Here is a 22,261-nt window from a genome sequence, read left to right as displayed (position 1 = left end):
TCCAGGGTTACCTTCTGTGGAGGCTACCACACGAGTAAATATCACCCTTTTAACTCCAAAATTCCACTCCAGCACTATGACCCTTCATTCCAGGCTCTCCAAGTCTCTTTACAAATAATGTTGTACACTGGCAAAATACCAGGCAAAACAGAACAAAACACCACTAACGAAAACAAACAAACAAAAAACACATCTAAACAACAAAAAACCAATCCCGCTAAAATGGAGGTGGAAAGCATGTAACACAGTGACAAATAACTTGTGACACTCTAGAAGGAGAGGGGACAGATCGAGGAGCCTGCACTGTCAGATGAATGCCTCTTACTCTACCAGAATTACCGAAGCAAACCACCAAAGAAAAGGGAATGAAGTCTTCCTAGACTAGGCAAGGCTTAAATTTTACATTGCATTTACCATGCTGCCCTTCACTACCCCCACCAATTCAGAATGAAAGTCTCAACAGATCCTTTACAGTTGGAGTATGCTCAGGAATTTCCACTTCCCAGCAAATGCTTTCACCAATCAAGGTTTTGAGAAGTACTAGCAAAATGCTAACCTGTGATCTACAAAAGCATAGGCCTTAATTGCCATAAGAGAAATGCTCTGGAGAGGCAGAATGGCAAAATGGTTAAGGATTCAGACTCCAGTTCAGGTGGCCTGGGCTGGAATCCCAACTCCACCACTTACTACCTATGTGTCCTTGGACAAAGCATCCTTTGTACCTCAGTTTTCTCATTTCCAAAATGGAGATAACTCTTTTCTAACAGGGAGGCTGTGGGAGCATATGAATCAATACATGCAAAGTATTAGACACGTGCATGAGGATAAGTATCAAGAACCTTTAGCTGTATTACTATTACCACCACCACCAGGCTGGAGTTTAGGTAGGGACCTACTTTTCCTTCTCTCTGCATGAGGATATAGCTTTTCTTTTGCTTTCCTTCTCCTCAGGAGCCTGTTCGTTTCCAACGGGACTGATTCCGTGAGCCCAGAGGACACAGAAGCCAGATGCTTGTGTGTGTTTTGCTTTGTTTTTGTTTTTTTTTGTTGTTGTTTTTTTGTTTTTTTCTTAGCAGTGGGCATCTACCCAGCAAAGTCTTAACAGATGCCTTCAGTAAAATCAAAGTTACCACTGGTTACTGGTACTACCAATAATACCTTCCATACGTTTATTTGCAGGAACCTTCACGTCTGTGCCAAATGATGATCTCACAGTCCTTTCTAATGGGCGAGAGAAATGAGATGCATATCACTTGTGCAAGGTCACTTTACCAAAACCGGCTGCTAAGCACCTGATTCTCTGTACCTGTGCCAACATTAGCTGCATGTTGGCTAACAAAAAGGCCAAACCCCCAACTAGTAATAAAGCATTAACAATGGAAATGGAAGGGAAAATATACATCTGACATCCTAGGCAGGTGTCCAGCCATTCCCCCAACATGCCTCACTGTTTTTGTGGCTCCCTCTGGTCAAAGCCCATCCCTACCCCCCCAGCACCCACCATCTCATTACCTAATCCTGGTCCTAAAGTTGTAGCTGAAATATCAACTCCAAAAAGTCTCTCTCCCATCTGACCACAACCTAGGGGTGTTATGTGCACATCTTAGAACACCTGCCACTTTCTACCTAGTATTCCCTTTTAGAATGTTATTCAAGGGAGTGACTGTCTCTTACACCTGTTTTCTAGAGTGTTTAGCATCTTAACTTGCTCACCATGACACTCACTCACTTGCTGAATTGTTGATTAAACAGGTGAATGGATTTGATGGCTCCTTCGGCAGTGTTAGAGCTATAAACATGTTCTAAAACTTGATCTTGCTTTCATCCACAGCACTTATTCTTCGTTACTTAGTAGGCACATGCTACTCCATCCCAACAGCCAGTCTGCAATAGTGCATCAACTAGAGCCCATTATAAGCAAGTGGCTTCCAGGTTATGCCAGTTGAGTTGAGGACAAGTTCTAGATAACAATACTTATCACCAACAGAAAGAAATGGAAGCAACAACTAGAGCCAACAGCTATCTTCCTATGCCTACATGCATCTCCCCCCTCAGCGATGTTCTAGATTTCAGTCACAAACTGAGCCACCGCAGCAAAAGGTGAAGCAGACCCCAGTGACATCAGGTGACATCAAAATAAAAGACCAACATCGTTACCCAGCTTTCCCTCTAACTCCACCACGATAACCTAAAAACTGAGCCGGGTTCTGGAAGCTGCCCTAAGTACCCACCCAAACACATTTCTTTCAGGCTACAGGTCAACTCCTGTCTCACACAGGAGAAAGGAAGAAAGACATGGTTTTCATGACTGCCTAAGCAGAGGCATGTTGCGACCCAGCTTTCCAAATGTAGGTAAACACATTTTCCCTCCCCTTTTGGTTCAGAGGTTTGTGGACAGATTCAAATGAGTCCTTGATACTTTAAAGTTGAGCTGTCCTACAGTTTGGCTGTCACTGAGTCACCACATCATTTAAATCACAAGAGATGTCTGGCTGCAGGTATCTCATGTCTAACAACTCAAAATCCAGAGTCCTCAAAGTACTGGCACTGGGTCCTTATCTACATGCGTGTTTATAGCTATCTTCAAAAAGATCCTGATAGACCAAGGCTTAATATCACCTGAATTTGAGCTATCACATGGCTCAACATCCTCCCAAATACCCTAAATGCATTTACCATTTATCCAATGTATCCAAATGGATGTCAGCTCTGACCGTCAAGATATGCAGATACAGCACCCCTCCCGGCAATGTTATGCCCCTTGCAATATCTATAAGCAGTTTAGCAGATGACACTGTTTTTAATGGAAGGATATACTCATCAGTAGCAAGCAGTTTGATCAGAAATTCAACCTTGAGAAACCTGACTGACAAGCCTATCATTTTTTTTTTTAATTTTTTTTTTCAACGTTTATTTATTTTTTGGGACAGAGAGAGACAGAGCATGAACGGGGGAGGGGCAGAGAGAGAGGGAGACACAGAATCGGAAGCAGGCTCCAGGCTCTGAGCCATCAGCCCAGAGCCCGACGCGGGGCTCGAACTCACGGACCGCGAGATCGTGACCTGGCTGAAGTCGGACGCTTAACCGACTGCGCCACCCAGGCGCCCCAAGCCTATCATTTTTAATCTATGTATTCAATCTTTTGCTAGGTTAAGTGTGACACTTTAAAACACCTATGAATTTGGTTGAATCCCTAATAAAAATAATTGAACACATGTGTTTTCAACAAAATGTAAATGAAATTAAAATCAGTAAAATCTACCCATGTGCTGATAAACATGTACACTATGCCTTGCTATCTGCCTCTACTCTGTAAAAACAACAAAAAAATACATACTTTAAGTTCAAAGAAATGTTGAAAACAGCCCCTTCTTGCTGCAAAATTTTGCAAAATCACCCATTTATCACTTGCTGGCTAAGTGATCATGCCACCTTATTTCACCTTTGTGATCTTCAGGTTCCTCAATTCTCAGGGCAGACAGGACGCCACCTACCTCACAAGGCTACTGAAAGAATAATATACAGTAGACATCAAAGCACCTGGTTCATACCTGGTTCGTGTTGGAAATTTCACCCACAAAAGCATTTTTTTTTTTTTTTTTAAGGTTACATTCAGTGCAGGAGAAAGAAGCTTGTGGTTGAACTCTTACATCACAAGCATCAGGGGACTCATGAGCAATGTGGTGGCCAAGGCTGTGACCTCTGATTCCAAGCCAGCCTGCACTGGTCAGGCCCCCACAGCACCACCAGCTTACCACACGGTGACACAAACATGACCCATCCTGAACACAGGGCGGGGACCAGTGACTCCAGCACAGCACATTATCAGCCACCCGTGGGCTTTCTGACCCTGGGGGAGAAGGGCCAGAGGCAGGAGGAAGGAAACCACATCATAAATCCCACACCCACAGGGGAGGACGCTTTCTGAGGAGCAAGCGCTGAGGAAGCTGCTTCAAAGCACACTCAAGAAACTGTGTAGGCTGCTGCTAGACGAGGTCCAACTGCTCTCTCCACACCTCGGCACGCCTAGATCTTCCCAGGAAGATAACTATCTCCAGAGAGGCAGCGTGGAGTGGGGTCTGTGAACACACAGCTGGGTGTGATCATGGCCCCGCCGTTTACTGGCCCTGTGACACTGAGCAAGTGTCTTCATCTCTCCAAGCCTTGGTTTCCTCATCTGTAAACAGAGATAACATCTATGCCTACCTCTAGCATTCCTCTGAGCCTGCAATGAGGTAATGCATATAATAAATGGCACAGAGTCAGGTATTTAAGTATTCAGTAAATACAGGCAATTGTTATTGAAAAGGTCTGTTTCCTTCTTCAGACCAGTTGAGTGAAACTGAGAACAGAGTCTTGCCATTTGTTTCCCCACACGAAAATTTCTTGGATTTGATTACGGATTTGTATTTTTCATAGGGTGCTCACACACATTATTGTAACTGATTCTCAAAGCAACTCCTGGATGAGCAAGGAGGGCAGGTGTTCTCCATTTTGCAGGTATATGAAGCACCCACCCCATCTTTATATTCACCCATTTAAATCCTATTACGAAAAGCATATCTGTTTTGCTGTCTCTTGACTTGTTTGTGAGCCTCTAGAGGGAAGTTGTACCCTAGGTGCCTAGCAACGAGCTACAGAGATGCCCTCCATAAGGCAGAATATTAAACAGGAATTGAGTAACACCAACTATTATTCTAACAATCACGTCTCCCACTGCAGTAGTTTTATTTGTCGGTTTTTAATGCAGGGGACCTTAGCAAATGACTTACATTGTAAATTCCCACTAGGGAAGGGGAAATAGAGGAGATCCCAAAGCCAACTGCTAAATCACTGAGTGCCCTGTGCCTCAGTTTCCTCTTCCAAAAAACACTGATGAGCAAAAGAGCTGCTCCTTATCACAGAAAAAGTGATCCACAGCATAACTTACCTTTGCAGACAACTATGAGCTCATAAGTAAAATAAGGTAAGAAAGGTCACTACAGAATCACTGGATGACAACACTGGCTGAGATGATATCTGGACTCACCCTCCCATCTGACTCAGCACACAGGTAGGCAAACAGTCCCAAAGCCGGCCAGATGCAGAGCCCTAGACCAGCAGGCCAGTGCCCTAGTGCCTCTCCCTCAATTCCAGGCCCCTCCTTTCCCAAAAAGCCAACTGAATTTACTACCCTAATAAAGGCTGCAGTATGTGGTTCTGTGGCCAAGAACTCCTAGTCAAGCTTGGCTATAGTCAGGCCCACTGCTGAATGACTAGGACTTTTAAAAATTGCTTCCTTGTGTTTCAAATGAAAAAATAACCTCCTGTCTCAAAATAGAAATCATATATATTTGCAGAGGAAAACCAACATTTTTTTTTTTTTTTTTTTTTTTTTAAGGAGGGGGCAGGGGACTGGAAATCACTGTGAGCTGAGAAACAGTCTTTGGCCACAGCTAGTTTTCTCGTGGCTATCTCTTCAGTTTAAAAAGCCAAGCTTGCATCATAATCTGATATCTACATTTCTGAGGCCCTGCCTCTATTTGCTCAGAGTATCATTAACTGCTTGGCTTCCAGAAAAACATTACTCATGCTGTATCACTGTGAGCAAAGACATATTTGCAGTTAGAAAAACTGCCTTCATTTCACAGTCACACAGTATAAAAATCTGAACGAATGGCTACCACACCTAGAACAATGAATTTCAATTTCACAGGGTACTTTTCGCCTCTTTGGCTATGAAACTAGATTACATTAGGGTGATCCTAACCTTCTCTGGTCCAACTACTCTTGCCCCATCTCACTCAAAGGGAAAAAAGGAAAAACAACCACAACAATAAGTCTAATTAACTTCTGGGGAACTGTTACTACCTCTCTAAGTACTTCAGTACCATGGGCTTCCTTCTCTCCTCGCCAAAGTTAAATCCCCCAGCACCCTGCAGACTACAGGGACTGTTATGAGAGAGGTCCCTAGGGTCCTATCGAAATTTCATTTTATCAAAAAAGTAAATAGATCCAGATGAGCCCTTCCTGAAGTTATAGCTTAGCTACATACATCATAGAGCCAAAACCATTATTATATGATTCACTCTTTCAACACATTATTTATTATGTGGCTGGTAAGGCCACCTCTTTTCTCAGGAGAGGAGAGGCCACAGGGAGGAAGACCAGCTAACTCACTTTAAAGAACTTTGTATGCATTACTGTCTTCCTTACTTTACTCATTTATGTGTCAAACAGTAGGAAGGCATACAGGGATGAGCAAACACACACAGACCTTGTCTTCTGTACATGGTAAGTATTTTCATATGTAACTATAGTGACCCACTGCCCAGCTTGCCTGGGACTTGGGGAGATTGCCCAGAAGGAATAGCCACTGCTGACACTGGGAAAGTCTCTGACATACTAGGATGAGTTTGTCACCCAATCAATACGATGTACTAATTTAAGTTTTACAGCCACCCCAAGGGCTATTTATTTTTCCCAGTTTTTAACAGATCAAGAAAACGGGGTCCAGGGAGGTCACTGGTGAAGCCAGGATTTGATACTGGTTTACGTGACTCCGCGGCCCATGTGCTTTACGCGATGCTGTGTTTCTGAGAGATGAAATATCCGAACGCTGAACACTGCCAACCACAGCCCTTGAGTCTTCTGCACCACACCACCACAGCTAGGTTCTGATCATTCTCCTCCTCTGCTCCCCCAGCCACTCCCACCCAGTCTCCACCACAGACTGTGCAGCTGTGATTTCATCTGCTTGGCAGTTGTTCACAGATAATGCATAATCTCCCTCTACCACTACAAGAGTCAACTTTTTATAGCAAGTTGTTTAAACCTCTGTAGGTAAACGTCTCCTTCAATAGAAATCAGGGCACCATTTTCAAGCATCAGAAACACACTTTGCACTAGACTTGTACTCACCTCTCAACTACTACACACTCAAACTAGTGATAAACAGAAACTCACTGGCATTTAATAGTTCAAACAGAATACACGGACTTTCAAAGATTTCATATACATTAAAATATGTATTAAAACAGACCTTCAAAGTTTCTCTTAAAAAAAGAAAAAAAACCTAATTCAAAATGCCAAGGCCACATTCCAAGAGATAACCACCATTTGCACATCTTCAGTGTCACCAAAATAAGGTCTATGGTTTGTATAAGTATTTCAGGCAAAACACACACACACTCCAACTAGTCTGTACTTAAACGACAGCTCTCACTCCAAAATTCCAGCACAATTACACTCCGTAGGGGGTAAAATTCACCCAAATAATGACACAGCCTATGTAATTTCCTTGCCACCAAAGAAGAACAGAGCCTGCAGACTTTTTATGTTTTGCTCACATTCTTCATGAATAAAGCGTGCCTCAGTGATCCTCAAATTAACTTTCCACTTGCATCATTTCAGTATTAAAAGAGACTTTAAGGCCGGATCTTTCACAAGGCCTTTGTGAAAACCAAATATAGGCTGGCCTGTGTCTCCATGCTACTGTGATTACTGGATTTGCCACTTAAAGACCCTATGCCTCTTGAAAACAAGGTTGGGGCAGAGAGAGAAAAGCTAAGAAAGGCCTTTCAAAAGCACACACAGTAGAGGCATTCACCAATCTGCACAGGGCGGGTAATATTAGTTTGGCTACAGTAGTTCTCTCTGACAAAGTGCTGGAAGCTCTGGCTCCAGCAATAACTGCTCTAGATGCTTTTTATGAACTTGGGAAAGCCAGCACCATTGTGACCTTCAACCTACATCAAAAGTCATCAGACTCAGACTCAAGTGACTGCAGTCAACCTTGTAATATGTTCTAAAGGGGAACATAAAAGGGGTGTTTCAGTTGGGTGCATTTTCAAGCAAACCAAACACTCTTTTGACATGCTGAAGGAAACCACACCCAGAACAGGTTTCAGGGGTGGAGGTGGGGTAAGATACCCAACTTAAGTTCAAGAGACCAGCCACTGTTGGGCCCCACTTTACCATTTAACCAGAACGTGTAATAATAATGGCTGTCATTGATTACTGAGGGTCTACTATGTACCAGGTACTGTGACCATTTCCATGGAGAACCTGACTTTTTCTTACAATAATTTTATTTCATAAAATCTGTATTTACCTTCATCCCAGAGATGAGTGAACACGCTCAGATTAGTAAAAAGACTGCCCTGATCTACAAAGCAATTTGGCAATAGGCACAGAAATACTCACATATGAAAGTTTATGATAAAATGTTAAATGAAAAACAGAAACAAGACACCAAAAAACTGAATCTATATAATGATTATAATAACGTTAAACTGTACATGCATATAGATAAGAACTATTGAAAAGTTAAAATCTGCTGGGATTGCTGGATCTTAAACTATTCTTTCTTTTTGAACATGTCATAATTTGGCTATGAAAGAATTATTGTATAAGTGAATTTTGGAGTAATATAAAGAACAGTTAGAAATTAAACTTTTTTTGCCCATAAGTGACCTTCAATCCTACTGTGGTAAGAATATCACCTGAGTGGCCTCTTGACTCATACTGCTTTCATTACCTGTGCCCTTTTCATCAGGAAGGCTTTGGACTGGTGCTAGTTGAGAACAGAAATAACTTATCTCCCCCATCCCTTTTCTTTCTTCTTTAAGGGGCAAAAACTTCCAGCCATCAAGTTTCAGATGTTTTTTCTCCTCCACCTAATCAATACCCACTAATTTTAAAGCTTCACCTGCAGACTCACAGGAAATGAGCACTTATCAAGTAACAGATATTTAATGTATGTTAAATCCACTTTTAACAGCCACACCTGAAGGCACTGCTAGGGAAGCCTGATATACATGAAAGTGGACTAAAGTCTAAGTGCAAGTGCAACAAGGGCATCATTGATTTCATATAGGATGCTTTTACTAAAACGGAGCATGGGGGAAGGAATTTTTTTGCTTTAAAAAAAAAGTTTAAAAGTATGTAAAAGGTTGAAGTCATAAAGCAGGTATGAATTTACCAAGCCTCTACTTCCCAGGAGAACACGCTAAAATTCTGAAAGAACTTAAAGAAACTGGCCGAGAGAATTGTTTTAATGCTCCATTAATACCAAATGGGTAGGGATGCTTGGGTGGCTCAGTTGATTAAGTGTTCTCTTGGTTTTGGCCTTGGTCACGATCTCACAGGTTCCTGAGTTCAAGCCCTGTGTCAGGCTCTGCGCTAGCAGCAGGGATCCTGCTTGGAATTCTCTCTCTCCCCTCCCCCCACCCCCACTCACACTCTCTCTCTCTCAAATTAAAAAAATAAACTTAAAAAATACATATACCAAATGGGTAAATGAAAAGAAACTGTGCTTTTTTAACCTCACCAATTTTGAGAAATGCAGGATTAGCAAATACAAAAATCCCAGCCAAATTCTACAAAGATTTACAAAGCTAGGAATTAACCAACCATGCTTTTAAAGCCCTGTAATCTCCTAGGGTAATACTAAACTTTCTTTAATTAACTATTATACATTTGGATATAAGATTATTTTTATAGTTACTTTAAAATGCTCTAGATTACCTGAAAGAGAAAAAGACCAGGAAACCTTTAATGTAGACTCATATAAAACACATAAACTTTAAACCTCAGGAAGGTCATAAGCTTTCTGGAACTTTTTTGCTGTCTGCTCACAGGGGTAAAGAGACAAGTAGAGATTATTTTCAAGGCAGCACTTTTTTTTTTTTTTTAATTTCATTTATTTTTGAGAGAGAGACAGAGCATGAGCAGGGGAGGGGCAGAGAGAGAGACACAGAATCCTAAGTAGGCTCCAGGCTCTGAACTCAGTACAGAGACTAACTAGAGGCTCGAACCCACGATCTGAGCTGTGACATCATGACCTGAGCCCCCAGTGCCCCCAAGGCGGCACTTCTTAAACTTGAAGATGCCTACAAACCACCTGGGGATCTTGTTACAATGAAGTTCTGACTTAGTTGATCTGGGGTGGGCTTGAGATTCTGCATTTCTAACAAACCCCCAGGTCATCTGCAGACCACACTAAGTAACCAGATTCTAAGTACCTTGCAATTTAAAATTCGAGGAGGCTATGCTGTTTCTCACCCCACAAATGCAACAGTCTCCCAACTGGTTTCCAGCCTCTTTTCCTGACCACTACCCTCTAAAGCAATCAACACACTAAGCAGTCAAACACACCTTTCTTGGGAGGAAAAAAAAAAAGTCAGAACAAGTCACTATCCTATCTAAAATCCTTCAGTGGCTTTCCACTGCTCAACTTACCTCCGAACTCCTTAACCTGATTTACAGAACCACACATCCTCTGGCTTTTCAATTATCCTTCTAGAATCCCTCCTATCCACCCTTCCTCATTCTGCACTCTACAAACTCTGGCCACCCTGAACCTGCTCCACTTCCCCTACCCTGGTCTTGCATCCCTAGCCTGGGTCTCTAATCTGGAACAAGTTTATTCTCCACTTGCGTCTCTACGCCGTAAGCTCAACCAGCATTTCCAGCATTGCTGAAATATACTTCCTCACACACTTCCTAACGAGGGGACAGGTCTCAACACATTTTTATTAATAAGCTGATAGGATAAGCAAGAAAGCAAACCCTCTATTTTAAAAATCAGTTTTATTATTTCTTGGGATTCTTCTTGCTCTAAAGTTGCCTAGATTAGTGACGGACTACTGAGCTTTTAAATGCCAAGTCCTTCGCACCCATGAACTGGTTTAACAACTGCCAAAGTCTTAATTAAGCCAATCTAAGAACATAGCCAGCAATCTTAGCCAGCTAAGAACACAGAAGTTAGAAAAATGCTTACAATACCTTTATTGTTTATTTCACCTGTCATTAGTTTTTCATAGCTGGGGGCCTAAGAATTGATAGAAACTTGTCAGACAAGGGGGAGAAAAGATACCAAGATCTAAAAATGGCTGAGATCTACCTGGCTTACTTTGATAATGTGCACAGGTGTAATTCCACTTTGATGGATGTATGCCTATGAAGCTATCATTAACTGAAAACTTGAAGCTCTGTCACTAGTCACGTCATTTTCCAGAAGACAAGAAAACAAACCCTGAAATCCATATTTAAATTGCTGTGCAATACCAGACTACTTAGGAGTTCATTCACATGTATAACTTTTCTTTAAAAGAAAAGAGGACGATGGAAACAATAACCACACTTTACATTTTTAATAGTACATGGATGTTTTCAAGGAAGCTTCATATAGATTATGGCAGCTACTGTTCAACACAATCCTGGAAGGTAAACCTGACAGGTATTCGGATAAGGAAAGCAGCCCAGATCTTCAGAGATCCAGGACAGGGCTGTGGCGAGGTACTGCATGCCTGCCTTCCAGTCACCAGGTCGTTGGGATTTCTGTTTTTACAGTTAAATGCAGTAGATTCTTAAGAACCTAAATGGAACTAAGCGAGATGCCTTACAGAACTGTACTCACAACCTGCAGATACTAGTGTCTTTACCTCTATTTTTTCTAAACTTAGATCTTTCTGGATTGATCTTCACAGCAACTTGGTGGGCAACTAGGACAGGTAATTGACCCATCTGGCAGATGAGGTAGCTGAAGCCTGCAGATGTTAAATGGCTTTTCTAATTTAGTGGGACAGAGGCCATTCCTGACTAAATGCCTTTTCCACTATTAAACAATTTTGTTCTGAACATACTTTTTCACAACTCTTCATTCTTCAATAAATCACATATATTATCTGCTCCTATTTAGGAGCAATTCATGCAGTCAGTTCCTCCCTATCACCAAATTACAAAGATTCTATGAATGATCCAACAAGGGAGTATTCTCAAAGTTGAGTGTGCGTTAGAGCCACCTGGCAGGCTATAAAAAACACCTACTGCTGGGCCTCACCCCAGAGTTTCAGAAGTAGGGCCTGAGAATTTATATTTCTAGCAAGTTCCCAGATCATGCTGATGCTGCTGGGCTGGGGGGCCTCCTATTGAGAACCACTGCAATAAAGCAGCCCATAATAATAATTGCATTTATTTACTCTTTAACAGACTTGGTAACTATTACATGTAAGACAGGTTATGTCAGACTTTTGTCTTTATGCCCCTATAGTAACCAAAAGAAGTATGTAAAAATCACAAAATGAGCAAGTGCTTAAACTTTAAATCTTATAGGAAGGGAATCCAAGCAGAGATTCTGACCTCCTCTCCCTCTGAGAATACTTAGAATTAAGTGGCATCTGAACTGGAACTCGAAAGTAATAATCCTGACTCAAGAAAGAATTCCCGGTGCAAGAAAGCTGGAGAGCAGGGTCTCAAGGGCAGGGAAAATGCAGAGTAGGTTTAGGGAATACGGAGTACTGTTGAGGAAGGAGTAGCAGGAGCTGGAAATGGGAAGGTCAGCTGGAGCCAAGTCACAATGGAGTCAAATCCCAAAACTTTTTGCACAGAGCTGTAATCAGGGCCCAGCTTTAGGAGGCTTTAGGAGACCAAAGAGACTAAAACACAGGTAGAGGCAGTGGGGCGCGGTGAAGAGATCCCTTTCTGGGCCCTAGGCATGTGAAGAGGTGACAAGAACAGAGTCATCAGAAAGCTTCCTCAGCAGTCAGGTCATTTACTCCTATTTCACTACCCTAAAAAAAGTGGTCTCTCTCCCTCAAAGGGAGTTATCAGTCACCTCCTTCTTCTCGCTAGCTGGCCTCCCACAGTCCTTTTAATGGACATCCCAGTCAAACACCAGATTTAAGCTAAAGGAATTGGCATTCCCTTGACCATCAGAGTTCCTAGCCCACCAAAACCAGAGAGCACCACATGTCCAGTAATCTGACCAGTCCATTAATTTTCCATGCCACCACAATGCAATTCATGATATCTGGGGAACGGGTTCTATGGCTCATACCTAATCCACTTTGTTGTCCTAGAAGAGATCAAATTTGGAATCCAAAAACCTGGATTCTGGAGCGGTAGCCTCATACCAAATGATCTGCTTATCTACCTATAAAAAAATAATATCTAGCCCAGAGAAATATTATTATTAAATACATGCATACTTACTTAGAACTTACTAAGTACTACATCCCATGCTGGGTACTTTGAATAGTCTCATTTAGTTAATTATGCAAGATGATTAAGTTAAGTGCTGTACACATTAGTAGTAATTATTACTACACCATTCAAAAAGGATTCTAATTCACAAATCTGTTAAGAACTTCCAAATTTTAAGGTGCTCCTGGGTGGCTCAGTCGGTTAAGTGTCCAACTTTGGCTCAGATCATGATCTCACAGTTCAAGAGTTCGAGCTTCATGTCAGGCTCTGTACTGACAGCTCAGAGCCTGGAGCCTGCTTTGGATTCTGTGTCTCCCTCTCTCTCTGTCCCTCTCCTGTTTGTGCTGTGTGTCTCTCTCTTAAAAATAAATAAACATTAAAAAAAAAATTTTTTTTTTAAAAGAACTTCCAAATTTTAGGCTGAAAGTCTGGTAAACTGTTAAAAAGATTTTTTTTTAATTGGTTACTTGTCCCACAAAGTTATCTGGGCTTAGAAAAGCTATCGTATCGTATTGGCAGGTATCCAGACCAAAACGCCAATCTTGACATGCTTTCATTAAACCCAAAAATGCTCTTATAAATCCTGGCCCCCACCCCCAAAAAAGAGTTCTCATTCGTCACCAACTCTTTTCACTGTCACAATGGGAAATATATGAAGGCTAACACTGTATCTAAGAACTTTAAATTTTCTTCATGATGAGGAGGTAGAAGCCCAGCAATCTTCTTTCTCTAAGGTTTAAGATACTATGCAAGACAAATATCTAGGTACGCTAACAAACTGGCAAGTTCTTAAAAACTTAAGACCAGCAATGCTCTTTCACTAAGAGAAGAAACCAGGACCACAAAAAAATATGAAGAAATGCAATAAGACAACTCTGAGATAGCAAGTAATAAACTGCTCTGTAGTTTTCTCTGTGTCCCACTGAAGACAAATGACTCCATAACTCCTTCTGGACACTGGGACACGTTCATTGAGCCAGAACAGCTAAGAAAAAGCACCTTTTCCAGAAATACCAAGTGCTGGATGTCAGGGTTAGGCTGCAAAGAAGGCAGAAGAAATTCATGTTGATGCTTTTCAACTAGATCCTGTCTTCATTACAACCCCACCGCCGGGGCCAAGAGAATCAGTGTTCTGGGAGGCAGGTAGGCAGGAGAGAGCAATCTGGTTAGGGTGCCCATTTCACAATGTAACCTCATTACTATTATTATTATTATTATTATTATTATTATTGCAGAAATAAAATCAGTATCTAAAAGTCTAGGAAAAGAAACCCAGAGAACAACAATATGCAGCCTGAGCTCAGTAATGCCTGTGAACCCTCGTCAAGCTATTTGATTGTCTTCTCATCTTTAAAATCTCCTAGGTGTGTTACGAAGACAAGATACCATATATAAAGCTCCTACTAACATGTCTGGGACACAGTAAGCACTCAATGAAATCTTTTTCCCACCAACCACAAGAGAGGAGACAAGAAGCTTTATGGAATAACTAGAATGTGAGCAGAGTCTTAAAAAATTATAGGAATGATTTGTGCACGTAAAATGAAGAGTGGGGCATTTAAGGCAAAAGGCAGACAATGAAGGCAAAACCTGGGGCTTGGTTTTATGAAGAGCTGCAAGCCTGCCTACCTGGAAGATTTGACTGGAATGTAAGAGGCAGAATATGAAGTATTTGGGGTTTGGGCCATTTGGGGAGGGTCCAATGCCAAGTTAAAGAGCCTGGCATTTAATTTACTTTCTAGGCACAAGCAACAGTTCCTGAGTAGAAGAGTAGCAATTCCTATAGGGAATTCAGCTGGCTGATTTGAAACTGAAGGAAAGGTATTATGAATCTGTTACTACAAACACATTTTTTTAAACATGTCAGGTTGAGTTTTTTGTTTTAGCATTTCTTTCTTATTTGAAAAAAAACTAACCCACCTTTAAAGACACATGATCAGGCTCTGAGGAAGGTGGTAACTTAATTTTGCCGATGAACAATTTCAAGAGAGAGAATGCACTTTGGGTGTGTCTGTTAGGTGTGCTGGGTGTTGGTGGTTAACGTCTGAAGCCATCAGAGGCTGAAAGTCTGTTTCTTGTTTTACTTATACCAGGAACACCAGTGTGACAGATATCACTCTACATCTCAGACCCTTAAATCAGAGTGTAAATAAGTCACACTTATTTGCTTGCTACCTAAGTAGACTAAACACATTTTAATATCATATTCCTTTAGCTACAACATCAAATCTCATCCCCTGGTCCCTCCTGAAATTTTTAGGATCAACTGTGAAAATACGAGAAGCCAGCAAAAATATCTCCTACGAAATCACAGTACCCTCAGAAATAAACATCTCAGGCATAAATGCTAAATGAATAAATTCATGTAAGAAGCATTTTAAAAAATCAATTCAAAAGACCAGTTTACCAATACTGGGTTATAACTGCTAGGAAGGATGATATTCAGAAGAATAAAAAACGGGGTGGTGGGGCAAGGAGCAGCTTTGGAGGCATGCATAAAATTAAATCAGATGATATAATCTATATATTATAAAAGATGTGATGATTGTAAGAACTACAAATACAAACTGGGGGTAGGAAAGGGAAGAAGTTTTAGCAAAAATTTTCCTAAAGTTGCTCACAATGCAATCAGTTCCACACACCCCTACTAAGGAGGATGCGATGTTTGTAATTCTCCTGGGATCCACCATACTTGGAAGTTAATTCACCCTTTCTCAGTTCCTCAACATGGGTAGTTTTCTGTTATAGAAATACCAACACTCAACTTGTGTAACTCCTAAACCACAATATTCAGAAATAAGAAAGTTATCTGGTACTACATTAGGGAGCAAAAGTCATTAAAAAAAAAAAAAAAGCCAGCAAACAAAATGTGAAGCCTACACCTTTTGAAGAGATTTCCTTGAGAAACAGTAATGAGCACCTGGTGATTTTTTTTTTTTTTTTAATTTAAATTTTACTGTATCCAGGGAGGACAGTTTAAGACATTTCCTGTGTGTAAGCTCCACCCTTCTCAGTGAGCAGTTTTACAACCATCCTCAAACCTTTCAGATAACGGCCTTTTGTCATGGGTGGGCCTTTGAGAACACTGCTCCCCACACCTTACATTTTCTCCTTGGTTTTGCATTTTTTTTCCCTGAGACTACAGGAGTGGGCTGATTGGATGTTGGTAATAGGTTTTCTGATCAAGGATCTGCCGTTGGGTGCTTTCTCCTTAGCGGTGTGACACAATGAAGCAGGGAGACTTAGTCATGCTTACAGGAGGTGCATTCTGAATTCTTAAAACCTAAAACCATGGGGCTTCCAGCACAGACCCAGAAGATAACAGACACACCACCATTCCTCTCTTTACCATTTGCAAATGTCCCCTACCGCCCTGTTTCCCCAACCCAAATTTTCCCAAAAAGCAAATTCTACCTTCGAAGAGCTCAAGGGGAATGAAGCAAAGACACATAACCACTCCCTGGGGGGAATGGAGCTTCCTCTTAGCTAACTGCCCCAGGAATGCAGCACAGACTAGCAAATGTTTAAAATCACGTCCCGTTCTGCCTCTTGTTTTCCAGAAAAGTGTCATTACTGTCAACTATTTCACAAGACAAATAAACCTTTGAATGAAATATATCCTCCCTCCCCTTCCCAATGAAAACATTTTAGGATTGAGCTGCTTCCTTCCTTCCTCCTCCTCACAGGAACCACATTTGTGGCACTAAGAAGAGTTAAAATAAGAAACATACAGTGTGTAAAGGCCACTTTTTCACAGCATTAGAACCATTCCTGGCCTACTACTGATTCCAGGGGCTTCCAAACGGAAAGAGTTCTGTTTTCAGTTATGAGTCCTTTTTCATGTACAAGCTCTGAGAAACCACCAGCCAGGCCTGCTGGTTGGGCAGGGACAGCCAAGGGCTGGAGGGGCCACCCCAGCATCGGGCTGCAGGCCCATCATCCCACACACTGCTGCACACAGGTCCCTGCTCTCCATAAAAATATGTGCGGTATAATACTGGATTCATTCAATTATTTCAGACTAATATAGACGCCAAGAAACCTATAATTGATCCAACTAATCCAACCCATAGCACTGGAATGACAATAACTGGCTTTCATTATAAATTACATAGCCTACTAAATTGATGGGAAGGTTCTCCCCAACACAATACATCAAAAGAGTTAAAATTAAGCTTCGGAATCAAAACTGTAATTTACCCAAGGCTTAAGAACAAAAAGACCACTCCCTCCTCCCTTTTGCTATTGTTCTACGGGACTGGGTGTCGAGCAGTGCACTTTACACCTTTAGGATTCCCAGAGGTAAGAGGCTGGGGGCGCTGGGAGACAGAGGCGACCCAGAATCTAATGCTTGCATACTAATAGGTCTATTAGCATTGATCTACTGAGCTGCAAAGATAGCTAAAAGGACCGAAAAGGTGTGTGCAGTGAGCAGCAGATACCTGACAACCTAGAAAGCCAAAAGGATACTGGGTTGAGGGCAGAGGGGAGGAGGGGGAGAGAGAGGGTGGGGGGGAAAGGGAGAGAGGGGGAGAGAGAATGGGATTCCAAATGGAGGCTTTTCTAGAGAGTGAGAAAGTGTCTCCTTTAAGGAGTGAATGGGGTGCTCACAGCCAACCAGAGGCTTTGGGGCTGGGCCAAACGGCGGCCCGTCTTCTTTAGGGTTACACACCATATGGCACAAATAAAACCTCGGAACCCCTGTAGGCACAGCCCCAGGGCAGGTCCGGCCTTTGGGACGGGGGCTTACCTTGTAGCTGCTTGAATCTGCCTTCCAGCTGGTTGTAGTTGTAAGGCACCTGCCCCGTGTAAGCTGGGGACAGCGGCCCAGAGATGCTAGACGTCCTCTGCAATTCCATTATGCCCGGCGTAACGCCCCGGCGGGCTGCACGGTGGAAATCCCACTCCGGCCCCCGCCTACCCCCATCCAACACACAGCAGCTTCCGCACGGCTTGGCTCCCGGCCCCTGTGAAAAGGGCTGGACCTCAGGCAAGCCCCATTCCGGTCTGAAAGTCCAGCAGGCTGATCTGATAGGAAGTTGGCTGCAGCAGAGTCCACCTTAGCCCGGCCAGGAGTTACCACTCACGCATCTAATTCCTTGTTTTCCTTTCTTTTGTGGTTCTCGACTAGAAGCTTGAAATAAATTACCGAGGAGGGGCGGGAAGACGGAGGGAGGAAGGGAAGGAAGGTGCAAGTCCTACTTTAAAAATTTGTTTAAATATGGCCAATCCTAGGCATGCCCCGATCGCTGAGCCCAGGAGCTCGCGGGAGCAGTACACACACCTCCTCCCGGCTGCCCGCGGCGGCCGCCGGTTTGTAATTTAATCATGAGCCACTCTCCGTGCGCTGGGCGGTGATGTCACCTGATTAGCATAACAGCATTGTAGAGGAAACGCAGGCTGTACCACGAGGAGGGGCGCGGGGGACGCCGGCCGGCCGGCGTCCCCCCACCTACAGGCGGCCCGGGACGGCCCACGCCGCCTCTAAAGCCCCGGAGCCGCGGACCCTCGGGCCGGGCCCAGGACGCGCCCGTCGCAGTGGTACCTTCCCAAACAAAGCTGCTGGAATTACAATCTTTTGTTGAGAGCCTCGTGTAACGGAAAAGTCTCCGATTACTATCACATGAAAAGGAGGCAGCCCGGGAGGGTGAGGAGCCCCGCAGGTCGCTGGCCGGGGCGGTTCATCCACTCCTCAGCGTCCGTGGAGATAACGCGGCCACCAGGGCCGCGCACCTAGGTGCGCGCAGCGTCCCTACTGCGCGGGCGCCAACCACTCGGGGGCGGCCCGGCCGGCCACTGCGTACAAGTGAGACAAAGTCAGGGCCACAGCGAGGGGAAGTGTGAGTTCATCGCACCGAAGAATCTCCTCAATAGACTTCTGCGGCCATCACAAGATGTTTAGCGGGAGGTTTTCTGGTATAACACTGGCTCCTTAATACTAAATCGATGCAGGATTTACGGGAGCACTGATTTGCAAGGCATTGTGGGAGAAAGGTACACAGGTATATACCTCAAGGATCCCTGACCTGAGGAGTTTACCAACCGATGGGGAGATTAAGAGACCAGAAATTATCTTCAAATCCTACTTTGATTTGTAAAATGAGACTCCTGAACTTTTGGGTTCTTCAAGATACTAAAACTCTCCTCCTTAACTTCTCCCACCGATCTCAACCAAAAAAAAAAAAAAAAAAAAAAATCTCGTACAGAGACAGTAACAGTGGTCAAAATATATTTTGGGTAAATAACTGACCCTAGTTTTTTCTTCCCACCACCCCAACCCCCTCTCCCCTAACTACAGACAGAAAACAAATCACAAATTTGGCTTTTCCACATGGACTGCTGCAGCAATACTCACTGAAGAAGGTAATTTCTTCCTAAGGGATTCCAATCTGCCCTAAAGAGGTGGGCCTCCACTCCAGGTTTACTTTAGTCCCCAGGGCACTGGTAATTCAAGCAACTGCATCCTGTCCAGGGCTAGAGTTAAAACAAACCTAAAGTTCAGCTAAGTGCTCAAATGAGCAATCCCCATTGCTGGTATCTACAGGACAAGGTTTTTAATACATCCAGTGTCAACCTTTAGCTTTCTAAAGCCAGGTCCAGGATTTGAAGGCATTTCTCATCATGCAGGATGCTGACAGGAATGTGGGGTTACTGGAAGAAGCTAGGATTCCAAGACCTGAGCTTCTAGTCCTGGCCAAGCCTCTTAATCGCCTATGACCTTAGAAGAAACCTGGATTCTTTCTAAACCTCCCCTGTCAGACAGGGATAATTAATGCCTACCTTTACAAGGTCAATGAGGGAATGAGGTAAAAATACCCTGACAATGATGATACCATTCAAATAGAAGTGTATTTTTCAAAATACACCTTTTGCATATTTTCCCCACATATCACATCAAAGCTACAGAAAGTTGAATGGAGAATTTTCTCAATTACAATTTTAACAGGCCCTTCTTCACTATTTCATACATTATATATTAACATTAAATATACTTCACTATTAAATATGAAATTTTAAGTCTCTTAAGTGTCCAGCTGTGGGCAGAGACAAGGAGACTGCAAAGTGCTTGCCAATTAACAATGCTTTATTTTTAATCTTTAAGCCACTTAGTGAATAGAGTATGAGTCACCACTCTTCGAGACTCCCTTTCAGCTCCCTCTGGTATGGGGAAGTAGGTGAAATGAGCTTTCTAATCAGCCAGGTTACATACTAGGTGATGGGGGTAGAGGCTGGGACTAATGTAGCCACACTCAGTACTAAAGAGCAGACTCCAAACAAGCCAGGCAGAGTGAATACATGCCAAGTAAGGAAGGTTTTGAGGCTGGTGAAGGGTTTAATAGCCCTGCAGGGGCAAGAGGTGAGAAGTGGGAATCTATCTGGTATGATGGGGCAGGAGAAGAAGAGGACACAACCCTGATGATTCATCTGGCCACCTCCAACTCAGCAGTGGGGTGGAGGTAAAGGAAGGCCAGAGTCACTCGTTCTTTATTCCATTCAGCATTTACTGGACCGCCAACCTTGTGCAAGGAACAATGCCCAGTGGAGGTTTCAGAGATGACTGGGAGATGGGAGAGTTTCTGGCCAAGAGGATGGGACAGATACACAAACAGTCTGATAGCAGAAGAACAGACGGGGGCTAAAGAAGGGGAGCTACAAGAGTTCAGAGGACAAGGGAGACACAACTGCCTAGGAAGACAGGTAGAAACAACTCTAGGAGGGATTGGCATTGTGATCAGAACCTGAAACACAGGTAAGACTGTCGATGGGTGGGATGAGGGGAGCCTCCTCTCCTAGTGTGGAAGATGGGATGGGAAGCAACATAAATAAAGACACCAACTGGGCTGTTCCAGGAACAGCACCAGCGAGTGTTACCATCTGACTGGAGCATAAGGGACTGTCAGACAGGAGGGAAGCCCTGAGGGAACTAAGCCTGAGCTGGGAACAGTTGGAGACATTTCACCCAGAGGAAGACTGGGTTTGGGTTGGGCTCTCGGGAAGATTATTCTGGCAGTGGTCAGTTAGAATGGGTAGAAAGGAGAGAGACTAAAAGCAGCAAGGTCATTCAGGTGGTTACTGGAGTTCTCCAAGTCAAAGGACTAGTCAGTGTGAGGCAACAGACACAAAAAGGAATGGACTGATGCAAGAGTTAATCCATAGGACTCTCGCAACCAACTATACATACGTGGGAGGTTCAAAGGCTAGGGTTGCACAAGACTCCGGGGTTTTTAGAGCTGGTGGCCAGGTGTAGGGGAGGGCTGACCATTTCCTTCTGGTTATGCTCAATCTGAGTTACCTGCAAAACCTAGAGGTGACATGTCCGGAAGTGGTCAAGGATGTGGAACGAGGGAAAGCTCAAGGCTGAGGAAAGAGGCCGGGCACAGTGAGAGATACTGTAGTAGGCTTACACCTGGGAAGGAATGTAAGAGGAAAGTGGCTGGGCAGAGAGCCCTGGGGAAAGCCAGGGGCTGTAAGCAAGAAGAAAAAACAGTGGAGATACCAAAAGAGCTATGGAATGAAAATCCAAGAGAAGAAAGAGATACTCAAGGAGGAAAGGGGGTAGGATGGCATCACACTGCAAACAGAAGGAACTAGAAGTCAGAGGAGATGTGGATTAATCCAGTATGGGAATGAGGAGGTCACTGGGGTATTAAAAGCTGAAGCAAGGTTACAGGGAGTTAGAGAATGAGGAGCAAAGGGAAGAACAACAAGAAGGTAGAGGTGGTAAACAGGAGCAACAGAACCAGGGGAAGGGGCTCTCGGTCAGGGTCCAGCTGAACACATCCTCTGTGCACAGGTTTCAGCCCTGAGTTGGCACAGGTAGGAAAAGGCCAGTGGGAAAATGGCTTGAAGTTATGGCTGGGGCAGTCAGCCGTAGCCAAGAGGAGAGATACCCTTAGCTTCTGAGGCAGAAGGGAAAGGATGAGGACATTCTGAGGAAGAAAAGAAGAAATGTAAAGGAGTTTACCCAATTCTAACTTAATAAAGCAAGAGGCCAGGGGTCTTACCCACAATTTATGGTGCTCTAAGAAGAATCCTGAAGACACTTACCGCAGAAACACACAGCATGTGAAAGGGAACACGAAGGGAGGCAAGATAGTTTTCAGAGTGCTCAGCAGTCAACCAAGCTTTCTGCAGAAACAGACCCTGTGATTTGGGGCTATCCCCTCAATCTTTTCTAATCCAAAAAACTAGTGTCCCTCAGCCAGGCCGGGGATATCAACACATGCAGCCAACTCTGATAAGAGCTGTACCTGGCTTCAAGTTGCACCAAGATTCCAGGGCGCAATGAAAGGTG

At 43.4% G+C, this 22,261-nt stretch overlaps 1 protein-coding gene across 5 annotated transcripts in view; it reads right to left on the bottom strand.

The window, feature by feature from the left end:
• SPTBN1 (spectrin beta, non-erythrocytic 1) overlaps window positions 1–22,261 on the bottom strand; it is a 200,220-nt gene that overhangs the window by 94,549 nt on the left and 83,410 nt on the right. For 2 of the 5 annotated variants that reach the window (XM_030310590.2, XM_030310592.2), the window contains exon 1: window positions 17,717–18,270. The exons of the other annotated variants lie outside the window; for them this stretch is intronic. In XM_030310590.2, coding sequence (XP_030166450.1) covers window positions 17,717–17,825 — 109 coding nt within the window. In that variant the 5' untranslated portion in view covers window positions 17,826–18,270. Of the gene's footprint in view, window positions 1–17,716; window positions 18,271–22,261 lie in introns of those variants that run through there. 5 annotated transcript variants of the gene reach the window in all.

Source organism: Lynx canadensis, chromosome A3 (genome assembly GCF_007474595.2).
Source record: "Lynx canadensis isolate LIC74 chromosome A3, mLynCan4.pri.v2, whole genome shotgun sequence".
NCBI lineage: Eukaryota > Metazoa > Chordata > Mammalia > Carnivora > Felidae > Lynx > Lynx canadensis.
This window is presented reverse-complemented; position numbering and strand designations above follow the sequence as displayed.